The 14,464-nt window shown below is 39.2% G+C and overlaps 1 protein-coding gene across 1 annotated transcript in view; it reads right to left on the minus strand.

The window, feature by feature from the left end:
• Positions 1–14,464, minus strand: part of mvda (mevalonate (diphospho) decarboxylase a) — a 30,973-nt gene that overhangs the window by 13,886 nt on the left and 2,623 nt on the right. Inside the window, exons 2-7 of the mRNA XM_059993060.1 lie at positions 10,153–10,223; positions 7,693–7,807; positions 6,014–6,160; positions 5,543–5,742; positions 3,068–3,142; positions 1,993–2,208 (exon numbers count right to left, since the gene is read on the minus strand). Of these exons, the coding sequence (XP_059849043.1) occupies positions 1,993–2,208; positions 3,068–3,142; positions 5,543–5,742; positions 6,014–6,160; positions 7,693–7,807; positions 10,153–10,223 (824 nt within the window). The remainder of the gene's footprint in view (positions 1–1,992; positions 2,209–3,067; positions 3,143–5,542; positions 5,743–6,013; positions 6,161–7,692; positions 7,808–10,152; positions 10,224–14,464) is intronic.

Genomic DNA, 14,464 nt, shown 5'->3' on the forward strand with positions numbered 1-14,464 from the left:
AAAAGTTACCTATTCTTGGCAAAATGCTAAACTTAACTGTAGTTGTAGTTATTCTCCATTTTGGTCCCATTTACTACGAAGCAAGAACGTTTAAGGGGGAACTACTTTACTGATATTAAGAGTGAACAGCAGAGGAGAAATGTCTGTTCTGGATTTATGAATTCTTGAAAGGGCTTGCCTGCCACACAAATATGTCTTCACACAAGTAGGCCCTGATCTGTCTCTCCAGGTATACAAATAAGGAAGATTAGCAGAAGTTAATGTGGTTCCCTACTGACCAAGGGAGCTGAAAATACACACACAGGGGAATAAGGAAGCGGAAATGAAATTAAATACACCTTCATGACAGAAGATAATATAAAATTCCAAGAAACAATGCAATAGTGCAGGTCAAGATTAAATGGGGAACCCCAAAACAAAATTACCATTTGTTTAAAAAATGACCTGGAGAAGTTTGAGGGACTAAATGGTGATAAAGTTCCACAACCTAATGAACTGCCTTCCAAGGTTTTAAAGGTGGCAGGTATGAAAATCATGACTAGATGACTGAATGTGATCTTCCTTTTTTTTAAAAAAAAGATTCTAGAATGACTCCCTCAGATTCCAAGGCTACAGAGTTAACATACTGTAAATTTATGAAGAGCAAAGCACATTTGAGAAATCCTCTTTTTTGATGTTATAACTAGCAGAACAATAATCTGATTTATATGGTGTTTGGAATTTGAACCCAAGACCATCAAACAAAGATAAATAGATCACATGATATGAAAGATAACAGACTGGCATGGTTTGAGGATTGACTTAAGAATAAATGTGTTATTTTCCAGATTGTAAGGTTATGACCATTGGGTGACTATAGGATCAGTGTAGGGACCCAGCAGCTTGATGGTTGTGCAAGTGTGAAGAAGATGCTTCAAGAGATTTGATCGGTAAAACAAATTATTCCATCTACCATGACCTCACTCTAGGAAAGAAAATGTGAAATCATTCTCTTTGTTAAAATAGTGAGAGTTTGAAAGATGTCGATGTTAAGTGTGACCATATTGTCTTTATTCATGAATTATTCTAAGTTACTCTGCAAGCACAGAAAGCAGTTAAGGCAACAAACAATCTGCTGGAGAAAGTTAGCAGGTCAAACACAATTCATGTGGGGAGAAGAATTGTTGGTGTTTTGAGTTGAAAGTCTGCATCAGGACCAAACATGGAGAAGAGAGAGGAGCCTGTTATACAGAGGAGAGGGAGAATGGTGAACCAGGGGCCAGTGGATGATTGGAGAACCAAGGAGAGGTAAAGGATGACCTGCAGTGGAGAGGGAGGGGTGGAGTTGGAAGCTGAGTGAGGTACATAGAGGCAGCCAGAAAAAGGTAGATGGGAGTGAGGTGGTGGTGGGGGGGTTTGGTGGGTGAAGATGGAGATAGCAAGGAAGATTTGTAATAGAGAAAATAAAATCTCTTGTATATAGTGTCTTGTGAAAAATCTCTTGTACAAGCGCAGGAGAGATAATCACAAGGTTTGTAGCATCATTACGGAAGGACAAGACCATAAACCAGAGCACCAAATTGCAGGGAAAATAGCCGTCTGTTAAGGAGCAAAGTCCCATCTGTCAAGCAGACAGAGGCAACCCCTAAAGAGATAAAACAAAGATCAAAGAAAACTGGAGTACTAATGAATTAATGTGATATCTGCACAAAACAAATACCTTAAATTTCTGGAAGATATTTTGGGTCAGTAGAATATCTCACTCAAATTGCTTACCAGTGTATGCTGTTACAGGACTTGAATCATCTGCCTTGTTTGATAAACTTAACACTGCTCTACAAGAGACTTTCTTTGTCTGCTGGCCTGATCTGAGCTGTAATTAAGGGGGAACTAGGCTCCACATGAAAGCCAGATTCAGGGTGCAATAGTTTGGGAAAGAGAGAAAATTTGCATTTAAGCAGGGTTATTTATACATCTTTTAAATGTATATCTAGATATTAGTGGTCAACGTACCAGCGTCTGTCCAAAGTAAGAGTTGTAACTGTGTACCAAATTAATGATACATTTGGAAATTTCATTAAGATAGAAGATTGGCGGAAAGGTATCAAGACAAGTGGCATGAAACTGATTGCTGTCCTTCATAGTTAACTGACCAAAAGTTTCAAAATCACGTTGCTTGATGGCTTCAATCATTTTCGCCATTTGTTGTGGAACAATTTTAGCTCGATACTGCAAAACAAAAAGTGCACATGTAAATCAGAAATACTTGCTAAGTCAGGCTGCAAAAAGCGAAACAACGTTTCAGATCGATGACATTCTTTCAGAATAGAAAATGCCCACATCCTTTCAGGTATGAACCATTTGCTACTCAGATATCCACTTTCCATTAAATTCATTATCTTCTGATTAAGCCACAGCAGACCCTGTGTCAATTGTGGCTGCCTCTGAGTTAGAAGGGTGAGAGCTTCAGTCCCAAGGAAGAGACTGACACTTAAATGAATGCTGACGAAATGTACCTGACTGATGGAATCATGTATCCTCTTGGATAGATAAAAGACAGCATGATTGAAGAGAAGCAAAAAAATGATGCCTTGGTCAGTATTCATTCAACTCAAAACAATCATTAGAACAATGTTAACCTCTGCCTTTTTAAACATATCCTGTATTACATAATTTACACCTAGTTTCATTTAAAATAATTTCTATAACAAAGGATAGAGGGGATCAGCACAGTGGAGGTTAGTAAAACACTCTACAGTACAGGCAATCTGCCTGTAAGGAGTCTATACGTTTTCCTTGTGACCACTTGGGTTTCCTCCTCGTAGCTGTTGGCAAGTTAATTGGTCATTGTAAATTGTCTCCTGATTAGACCCAGATTAAATCAGGGGATTGCTAGGCAGCATGGCTCAAAGGGCTGGAAGGGCCTACTCCCCTCTGTGTCTCAATAAACAAATAAACAGTGAACAGCTGGAATTAGGATGTGATCAGTTTACAAGGAAGATGAACATGAATTTGGAATTAATCCTCCATACAACCGGTTTTTCAATTAACAAAGATCAAGAGTGCTTCCAATGTATGAATTTCACACCTTCAGTAAAGGACTCGTCTTGACACTGGTTTGCATCCCAGAACTACTACTGACCGACTTTTGTTCCGCATTAACCTGTAAAAAAAAACAATATATGTAAATAGCCAACCTCTAGTCCTATTCACTACCATGGAGATCAAAAGCACTCAAACCAGGAGACTTAGAACTTAAGAATTAGCTATCAGGCTAACACTAACATTAATAGGCTGGCTTGAGCATGGCATCTGATGACTTCTACTTTCCCAGAAGCTGTATTTACTATAAACTAGGTTTCCTTAAATGACTAACAGAAAAAGTATAGAGAGAATGAGCAACACACTTTCATAACAAATTCAGTACACTTCCTTCTTTGCTGAAATAGAAAGCAAGGACTGATGTCAGTGTGACAGCTTTAAAATCCAGCAGTAACAAGGTGAATAAATTACTATTGTGAAAGACTACAATGAAGCAAACTGCAAAGTAGGTTTATGCACTGAATAACTAACTCTGTCATCACAGAGATTTATGATGCAGGAAATGACTGTTTCACCCATTCTGTGTGCCAGACAATAAAACTATCCAACATAATTCCACTTCCCAGCACGAGGTCTATCCTCATTAAGATGTTTTAATCTATTTTATGTCCATTCTTGGGATAGATGTGGATGACAGGCTCATCATTTAGCGTGCACTGTTAATTGTCTTTGAGAAGCTTATTTTAGTGATTTTCTTAACCAGTTGCGAGAGGAAGTTTTGATACAATTGAGCAGTATGCTTCGAATAAAAGTTAAAACACAACCACAGTGTTGAGGTTAGGCCAGAGGGAATGTGTGCTGTTTCCCTTCACCTCATGATTTAAACAACTATCTGCTGATTTCATTGTTACAAATATTAATACCAGTGAATCATCTTTTATTCCTTAGTTGCACAAGTTAAAATTCCCTGACTTGCTTTAATGGAATGCAATTAAACAGGTTCAATTTAAACAGGTTTAAATTAGGTTTCCTTGATACTCACAGAATAAATCACTTCTATAGTTTTAATATTTCTTGAATTCACAAAACTACTGTAAAAACAAGATACTTCTATATGGAAGTTTTAATCACTTTTATGTTAGCTTATGTTGTGGTTGCTTTAGCACAGATTTTATTGAACAATCTGAGTAGAAAATCGTCATGGTCAACCACGGATGTTGTGTGCCAGCTGTCGGCGTGATACTTGAGGGAAGGCCGTAGGATACGGAGAGCAAGCTGTTGCACATGTAGCAGGCTTCCCCCTCTCCCAGCAGCTGATGAACGAGAGAGCAATACAGTTTGGTACCAGCAGCTTCGCAGGAGTTGTCAGTCAGCATTGAACTCAATGCAGCACTGCTTTTGGGGACTTCAGCTCTGGATTTTTCCCCTGGGTTTTACACCCAAAGCCTTCCCCATGAGTAGCAAAAGTTTGAATTAAGTTTTCCTTTACACAGAAGAGCTGCCAGCAATAGCATTTGCACAAAGTGACTAGTTTTAAGGTGCCAGTAACCCACCTTTCAGTAGAAACTGTTCTGCCAGCTTAGTAGCTAAGCTACGTATAAAGGTCAGATCTACACATCTTGTACTACATTTTCATATTTCAGCTCTGATGAAATCAAGGGGATTTTGGAGACAAAACATTGAGTTGTCTCTTCAACATGGTGGACGTGGCACTATCAAATGGGGCTGAATTTATCAACCATCATTTATACAAATTCACTTACATCCTAACTTTAGCATGACCCCTGTACTGGTTCATCTCTGTTTCAAAACCTTGACTTTGTAACAATTCCATAGAAACTGGCTTGTTGACTGCACATTAATTAGCTTTGAATTATGTAAAAATATCGACATCTGTGGTTTCTCATCAGAATCTTACAACGATACATATAGTTTATATCATGCCTCATTCAAAGGTCCTTTTACTAACACAGGGGAATATAGAACTGGTTTCATCTCTCCCATCCTAATCAATGTACCATCAGTCCAACTCTAATCTTTTCCAGCATCTGCAGATTTCCCCGTGTTTGCTCTAATCTTTTCTCTTTGCAGAAATATTTAGAGAAAATTTTTAAAAATCCAATGTTTCTCTACATATTATGACAATATGCAGAAGAAATTCCATTACACTTGTTCCTTTTAACAAAATGTATAACACACTGATGAACACAATGTACACATGAACTACAGTATGCTACCATAGTGTTGATTGGTATAGTCTTCATTGGAACTCTCTCCTGCACATTGTTATAGAAAAGTACTAAAGCTGCTTGATGATAAAAGATCATTAATGGTGCCTTAAAGGTTTCAAAATTCAGTTTTTAAACCTAATTTTTTGAAGCTTATTGGTTGGATCCAGCCAAGTTTTCATGAAGAATTAAATAACATACAGAAACAGTTGTTAAAAATGCAGTCTCCACACAAGTAGAGTCAAAAGAGGCATTCCTTCAAAATAATCACTTTCCTCAGCTTCTGCACTCACCACTAGTATGAGAACTCGAAGCTCAGGCCAGTGGGTTTCTGGTTCAATCTGATGAGCGATGCTATCACTTCCATCTTCTTTCACTCCCATACTCCACTGAACAAAACCTCCATACATGCTTCTACATGCACTGCCTGAGCCCTGGCGAGCAATCTCTGAGAGCTCTCCTTCTAAACCAAACAACTTGGCAAGGGCATAAACTGCAAAATAAAGTAACATTACTTAACATAAAGCATCAAAATATACCAGCAATGGGTTGTGGTCAGCAATTTCTACATACCAAAATATTAAAATCAATAATTGAATCATCTCTTAATAAATGTGGAATTTAAAATTGCTGTCAACAACCAAAAAATCAATTTTCTCCTGCAGGCTCATCATAGCTGTAGTTCAAGGCCTATTGTCCAATTTTTAGAAAACTTTGGCCTCTGCATAATCAAAGGTCTATAATCAATCTTCCAACTTACTTACCCAGACAAGCATAACCAGCTGCAGAGGATGCCAGACCTGCTGCTGTGGGGAAGTTATTTACAGAGTAGATATGAACTTTATAGTTGAGAGTTAATGTGCTGGAATTTTCATCACCACTGTTTCTTCTTTTTCTTGCTAGACGACGGACTGGGAAAAGGAAAAAAAGACAAGTTCTTGAGCATCTGCAAACCTAAATAGTTATGCAATTATAAAGCATTATTTTAATATTTGTAAAACCTTGCTTAAACATTAACTGTGTCTGAAACTGTACTTCAAAAAATATATATAATTAAAGCAACAAAAATAGGATCATTCTAGAATTTCAGAAATTAAGAGAATGTTAACTATAAACTGCAGATGCAGATATAAATAATAGCAATAAATAACAAGCATGAAATAACAATATAAGAGTCCTTAAATGAGTGTAGCTATCCCTTTTTGCTCAAGAGCCTGGTGGATGAGGGGTAGTAACTGTTCCTAAACCTGGTGGTGAGTCCTGAGGCTCTTGTACCTTCTACTCGATGCCAGCAGTAAGAAAAGAGCATGACCTCGGTGGTGAGGATCTCTGATCATCGATGCTGCTTCTCAAGAGCCAACAAGATCGCATCTGCTGTGGACCTGTTGCTTCAGTAGGTGAACTGGAGTGGATCCAAGTCACTACTCAAGACAGGAGCTGATGTGCTTCAACACCAGCCTCTCAAAACACTTCATCACTGTGGATGAAAGTGCCACTGGGTGATAATCATTTCGACAGGTTACCACACTTTTCTTGCACATCAGTCCAATTGAAGCCTGCTTGAAGCAGGTGGGTACCACACACTGCCAGAGCAAGAGGCTGAAGATATCCGTGAGCACACCAGCCAGTTGGTCAGCACGGGTCTTCAGTACTCAGCCAGGTACTCTGTCCAGACCAGATGCTTTCCTTGGATTCACTGTTTTGAAGGCAGCCTGCACATCATCTTCAGATACTGAGAACAAATGATCGGGGGGGCGGGGGGTGCATAGCAGTGCATGATGGTTTCTCCACATTTTGGTGGTCAGAAAGTGCATTGAATTGAAGGAGTTAATCAATAAAGTGATGAATGAAGATGTTGGTGGAGAAGATCCAGTTAGGCCAGTCTAGAAAGAAAGTAGTCTGAACTGGTAAGTGTTTCCAGCATTTTTAGTTTTTTTGTCAATTGAGTGGAATGAACCTGAACTGCCTCTAATGCAAATAACTCCTTCCTTAACTGATCAGAACAAAGCAGTTCATTTGAGATCTGAGCAATATCCAATACAGTCACAGTAAGATTTTCCTACTTTTACACTCCCTCCTCTTTGTATTAAAAGTCAACATCTGGAAATGGTATTATGATTTTACCTAGATCCAAAACATCTTGATTTGAGCAATATCCTATACAGTCAAGGTTAAGATTTTCCCATGTTTACACTCCATTCACTTTGTATTAAGATCAGCATTGGAAAGTGCATTATGATTTTAACTAGGGCACCAAACATCTCTACCTGCTTATCCCCAAAAGTCTCCTTGATAGCTTTTGACAACAACACTCAGTTGTTTCAGATAAAGCAGGAAGTGCAATGTATTATAGCAGCATTAGATAGAAGAACCAGCACCCAACACTGATCAAGTATCAACACAATCTATTCTCATGTTACGGGTAATTCAGATTGATGTGCACCTTCCCGTAAGCAAGTCTGCAGCCTTGGGTTTTCGATATTTTCCTCTTTTCCATTTATCCATATTCTGTCCTCTTTGAAACATCGACTAGCAGTGACTGTTGTTGTACTTTTCAACTGAAAAGACAAAATAAAAATGCAAAATTGATTATGAAGGTTATTTAAGAAAAAAAAAGTACTTTTGACAAATTTTCAGAATTATACAGCACAAAAACAGGCCTTTGCAACCCATCTCACCTATGCCAACTGTGATGCCTTTCTATGCTACTCCCAATTACCTGCATTCAGCCCATCCCTCTACTCCTTTCTTATCTCTGTCCAAATGCTTTTTAAATACTCGGCTACCTCCTCTAACTTGTTCCAAATGTTCACTATTCTGTGTAAAAAAAAATACAATCCTTCAAATCTCCTTTAAAATTCTCTCCTCTGACTATAAACCTATGCTCTCTAGTTCTCAAATCCCCTGGGAAGAATTACTCTAACCATCTATCCTTTGTATTGTAGCCCATGATTTTGTAAACCTCTGCAAGATCACCACTCAGCCTCCTACATTCCAGCTTTTCCAATCTCTTCTTACATCTGCAGCCCTCCATCACGGTAAACCTCTTCTGCACTCTTACCACCACATTCTTCATGTGTAGTGGCGACCAGGACTGTACATAAAATTCCAAATGCAGACTTCCCAATTTTATTGATTCATGGCATTATGCAAGCCACGCAGAAAGAATGCACTTTTTTTTTTAAACTTTCAACATATCTGTCACCTAAAAAGTCATGAGGCATGTGATCCATGGAAACTTGTGTCTGGATTTGGAATTGGCTTGCCCGTTGAAGGCAAAGGGCACTAGTAGATACGTATTCTGGCTGGAGTTTGGTGACTACAAGTGTTCCGCAAGGATCCGTTCCAAGACCCTAACTACTTGTGATGTTCATATAGCACTTGAATGAGGAAGTGAAAGCTAAATTTGCAGATGACACAAAGGTTGCTGGTGTGTGGATAGTGTAAAGTTGTCATTGGGATCAATGGGATAGATAGGATGCAGATCTGGGTGGAGAAGTGGCAGATGGAATTCAAACTAGAAAACTGTGAAGTGATACACTTTGGAAGATTGAACTCAAAGGCAGAGCATGGCAGGATTCTTAGCAGTGTGCAGAAACCGAGGTGTCCAAGTCCACTGATCTCTCAAAGTTGCCATGCAAGTTGACAGATGGTCAAGAAGACATATTGTATGGTATGTTCACCTTCATTAGTTGGAGGATTAAGTTCAAGAGCGGCAAGGTAATCCTGCAGATCTATAAACTCCGATTAGACCACAATGAGAATTGTTCAGTTTTGGCTGCTGCATTATAGGAAGGATGTGGAAGCTTCAGAGAAGGTACAGAGGCAATGTTTCAGGATGCTGCCTGGCTTAGAGAACATGTCTTTTGTGAAGAGGTTGAACAAGCTATAGGACATTTCTCTTTGGAGGGAAGGAGGATGAGAGGTGATTTGATGGAATTGTATAAGATTTCGAGGGGCAGATAGAGCAGATGGAGCCAACACAATTTTCCCCAGGTGACAATGGCCAATACCTTAAGACATGTCTTTAAGATGAGTGGAGGAAAGTTTAGGGCAATGTCAGAATAGCTTTTTTGTTAATAAACAAAGTTTTGGGTAGCTGGAACGCACTGCTAGGGTTGGTGGCAGAGGCTGATGGGGCAATGGGGACATTTAAGAGACTCTCAGATAAGAACATGGATGCAAGAAAAATGAGGGTTATAGACTGTATTAGAGGGAAGGGTTAGATTGATTATGCAGTAGGTTTACATAGGTTCTGTTCCATGCTGTTCTATGTTCCATCTTATATTTTCGTCAAATTATTTACAGGAACCAAATAGAATTCCTTCAGATAATGCCCGATCCCAGGTCAGTTGCAATATCACCAAAGTTGGTGGGTTATGGATTTTATTGGTAAATGTCCTTAAACATCAGTTTTCATTTACCCTCACGTTGATAAGAAAGTGTTTCCTTAATTGATCATTTCAATGAATTCCAATAATCCATTATCCCATTGTTTGGAAATCTTGATGGCTCGGCATCTGGCTCATAGAAGTAAATTCCAATAGTCTGGAATATTTGCTAGTTCTTGGAATGCTGAAGGAAAAGATTTTTTATTGTATATTCGACAATCAATTAAACAGATTGAAAACAGCATGCACGTGGTTGAGGTTGTGCAATAAACTGATTAAATTGTTCTCCATCTCATTCATGAGAGTAAACTATATTAATACTTCAATTGCTGCCCTTGCTGTGGTCAATTAGCACAGAACGAGAGACCAAACCAGACAGCTTATCAGACTAGCTTAGTCTGCAACAGTTTCACTCTTTAGATAACCTCTTTAGTTTGAGGACAAAGTAGAACACAGATATTTGTGGGGGAAAGAAATGGAACATTTCAATTACTTGCAGCCTCAGAACTTACCTGGTCTTGGTGTAATGTTACACTCAGGGAAGAATTAATTGGCAGAATCAAGTCTGAATTTCGTTTCCCCCCTACAAGCAAGAAATAAGAGTTTTAGTTTCTCATGATAATATACAGTATAATATTAAAAGTTTTCTCATATCAGCTAAGAATTTGTTTCTCATCATTTCTAATAGCCTGACACTTCTGCAGAAAGTATGCAATACTGTTCCATAATCCCATTACATCAATGGAGTTTGTGATGGAAGGGAAAACAGGAACAACAACAACAACATTTTCTCCTTCTGCACCCCATCACCCAGTGGGGGCATAGATTTCCGAAAGCAGCTCATCAGACATCTCTGCCCTGCTGGGCCAGCCAGTCTTTCATGTTGACCTCAGGTGTAGCCCAACTACTCTCAGACATGAAGTCCTTGGAGCTTCTGTTGGCATTTCTGTAGCTCTGGGTTTTTACCGGATTGGATTGCGAGCCCCATGCCCAACCCTCTACTTTCATAGCCAGGCTTGGGACCATCCATGGCAGAATTAACATTTTAGTATTAATAAATGTACAAACAATTAAAAAAAACAAAGAATACACTTATTTTAATCCCTCATAGCTGTTCAACCTGAAATTAGTGTGCATGGTTTAATAAGGCACAGACGGCAGGAGGAGCGTTCCCAGGTCCAGTGATGGAACATAACCCAAAAGGTGCTGACAAAACTCCAAGAGATTCTGGACTACCCCAATCATAGAGTGTACAACAATACAGTAGTGGAATAGGTTCTTTGGCATACAAAGACAATGCTGATCAAAAGCCAAATTAAACCAATTCCCTCCTGCCTGTACATAAACACTTTAATATGGAGGGATATGGATTATCTAACAGCTTCCTAAATGCCACCTTCCTATCTGCTTCCATATGCACCCTACAACTGTGCAGAACTTGCCACATACAACTCCTTTGAATATTCCCCCTCTAATCTTAAATGCACATCCTCCAGTACTTAACAATTCTACCATGAAGTAAATATGACAGTCTATCCTATCTATGCCTCTCATAATCTTACAAATTTCTATCAGATCTCCCCCTCAACTTCAGACACTCCAAGAGAAAACAGAAGTTTGTCCAGCCTTTCCTTACAGCTCACAGTGTCTAAATCAGTCAGCATCCTGATAAACCTGCACAAGTTGATTACTGTCCTCATTCTCACTGACATTCTCCACATGAACTATTGAGGAACAACTTTTGAGACACTTTTCCCCACCAAATTTCCCATCTACCCATGCAGTGTCGTGGATTAATTGTTATCCCACTGGCTCATTTCACAGTTGTCCCTTGGTCACCGCCTACAAAACACCAAACTACTCTACACTTCCCTCCAAAAAACATCCAAATACTATTTTATCAAGGTAACATTAACATCTGCTGTGTCTAAACTGTACTGATCATAGTTCAAACCTAATCACTAAACTGTGGTATAGTCTCCAGTTTTCTAGGCCCTGTCCTGTTTTAGTGGCCTCAATCTGCTTTGCCCTTGGAGTTTCTTCTTAACTTTTATCTTGTTCCCTATTGCCCACCTCAAACCCACATCATTATAACCCCTTCCTTCATGTTAGATTATTTTATAAGGCCCCTCCAATGGGCAGTATACCATTTTTGCTACTTGCAACCTCCACCCAAATTCCTCTTGCCTTTTTCTCTCCTAATTAACTTGGTTTCAGGCATCTCCAAGCATCACCTTGTATGTACAAACCTTTGTACCCATATTCCCTTAATCATACAATCATTTGAATTTCATTGTGTGATTAACAATCACATTTGACAAATTCAGTTTACTTCCAGCTACGTAATTTCTTATGCTCCTTTCTCCTATCTCTTGCATGAGCATACGTGCCTAACAGATCCTTAAACTCTCATTAGTCCAGTCTTGGGCTATGATGTGTAATTACACAACCTTTGTACTCTGGCTCACCACCCTTGTCATTACTTGGATGTTTCACTCTACCAGAACATTTATTCTCTTCTCCAACTCTGACGATAAGGCCTTAGTATGGACACTCTGATTTTGCAGGTAAAATTCAGTACAGAGTTAAAACCATTGAGTGGATATTCATCACCAGATTAAATAAGTACCTTCAGCTTTCACCTCCTCTTGAACATGATAAAACTTGGTTTCCATTCTACACTACCAACAGCTGTCCTGAAGCCATTACAACTCCATTGACCTTGCTAACTGCACAATCCAAAGCTCATTTGCCTTTCAAGGAAAGGTGGTCACAATGCAAGCAAAAAGAAATCAGGTCAATATTTAATTGCTTTGACTCCAAAATGTTACACTTGACATTTAATGTGAACAGAGTGGACAAAGCAGCCCTATAATCTGAACATTTCAGTGACAATATTATGACTGGCAACACCTCATTATACCCTTGCTCTACAATATTTATTGGGTGGAGTATTTGAGGAGCAACAAAAGATTACCACCTCCTCCACCCCGCCAACGCCAGTAACCATGGCCACAAACATTTAATGCACTGATGTTAATTTTAATTTAACACCACATACAAGGATGCAGTGCTAGATTCAAATTAATGACAAACCAAAGGAAATTGGAAAAAAACAAGCCCATCGAATCAGTTGATTAGACATTGAATTGAAGCATTTGTGAGACAGAAAATCAAGTAGAGATTGCAAATGGATTTTCTTTTCAATAAGAATTGAGGTTGAGGCAGGATCTGAAATAAAATATAAAAATTCAAGTGTAATTAAGGTTTCTAGTAGTTTAAAAATCTGAGGATATTTGACTTCAGGGTCATTAGACTGCCAGGGTCAGGGAGATTGTTTTTAATTATGAGCTGTGACTGAGACTGAACATAGTTGTTATTCATTCAACATTTTCAATTATTTTTACAATGGCAGGAAAGGTATAAAAAGAGAATTTAACAGCAATTAAGTCTGGAAAAGAAAATGATCGTGAAGGCTACTGGAATGAGAGTGCAACACCACAGGCATCATACAATTAATAGTGTTGTCTGACCCAAGATAGCTTGACAAGAACAGAAACTTGAGCAAGTCAAGCAGCATCGTACAGCAGAGCCTGTCTGCATCCATTAAAAATAACAGGGTTATTAGGGAGAGGGTCAGAGCACTCGAGGATAAAGGAGGGAATTTATGCTTGGAGCTGGAGGAAATGGGAAAGGTAGTGAGCAAATACTTTGTGTTGATATTCACCAAGGGAAAGGATATGGAGGATAATGAGAGGACAGAAGTGTATGCTGATATTCTCCAGCGTATTGATATCGAGGAGGAAATGGTATTAGGCCTCTTGAAGAACATTAAGCTGGATATGTGCCCAGGGCCTATAGGATCTATCTGAGGTTATTGAGAGAAGCAAGATAGGAGATTGCTGGAGCTTTGACAGATGTTTTATCAAATAGTCACAGGTTACATTCCAGAGGACTGGCTAACAGCCAAAGTTGTTCCTCTGTCTTAAGAGGGCAATAGAGAAAAAAAAAGATTAGTAAGCCTTAAATCAGTAGTAAGGAACTGGAAAAGAACCCTAAGAATAGGTTCTATTCTTATTCAGTGACAGGTAAGTTGATGGAGAAGATCCCGAGAGGCAGGATTTATGATCGTTTGGAGAGGTATAATATGATTAGGAATAGTCAGCATGGCTTTGTCAAAGGCAGGTCGTGTCTTACAAGCCTGATTGAATTTTTTGAGGATGTGACTAAACACATTGATGAAGGTAGAGCAGTAGCTGTAGTGTATATGGATTTCAGCAAGGTATTTGACAAGGTACCCCATGTAAGGCTTATTGAGAAAGTAAGGAGGCATGGGATCCAAGGGGACATTGCTTTGTGGATCCAGAACTGGCTTGCCCACAAAAGGCAAAGCGTGGTTGAAGATGGGTCATATTCTGCATGGAGGGTGGTGATCAGTGGTGTGCCTCAGGGATCTGTTCTGGGACCTCTATGTGATTTTTATAGATGACCTGGATGAGGAAGTGGAGGGATGGGTTACTAAATTTACTGATGACACAAAGGTTGCTGTGGATAGTGTGGAGGGCTGTTAGAGGTTACAGCAGGACATTGATAGGATGCAAAACTGAGCTGAGAAGTGGCAGATGGAGTTGAACCCAGATAAGTGTGAAGTGGTTCATTTTGGTAGGTCAAATATGATGGTAAAATATTGTATTAATGGAAAGACTCTTGGCAGTGTGGAGGATCAGAGGGATCTTGGGGTCTGAGTCCATAGGACACTCAAAGCATCGGCCTTCATCAATTGTTGAATTGAGTTTAGGAACTGAGAGGTAATGTTGCAGCTAT

This window comes from Hypanus sabinus, chromosome 17, assembly GCF_030144855.1.
Source record: "Hypanus sabinus isolate sHypSab1 chromosome 17, sHypSab1.hap1, whole genome shotgun sequence".
Lineage (NCBI taxonomy): Eukaryota > Metazoa > Chordata > Chondrichthyes > Myliobatiformes > Dasyatidae > Hypanus > Hypanus sabinus.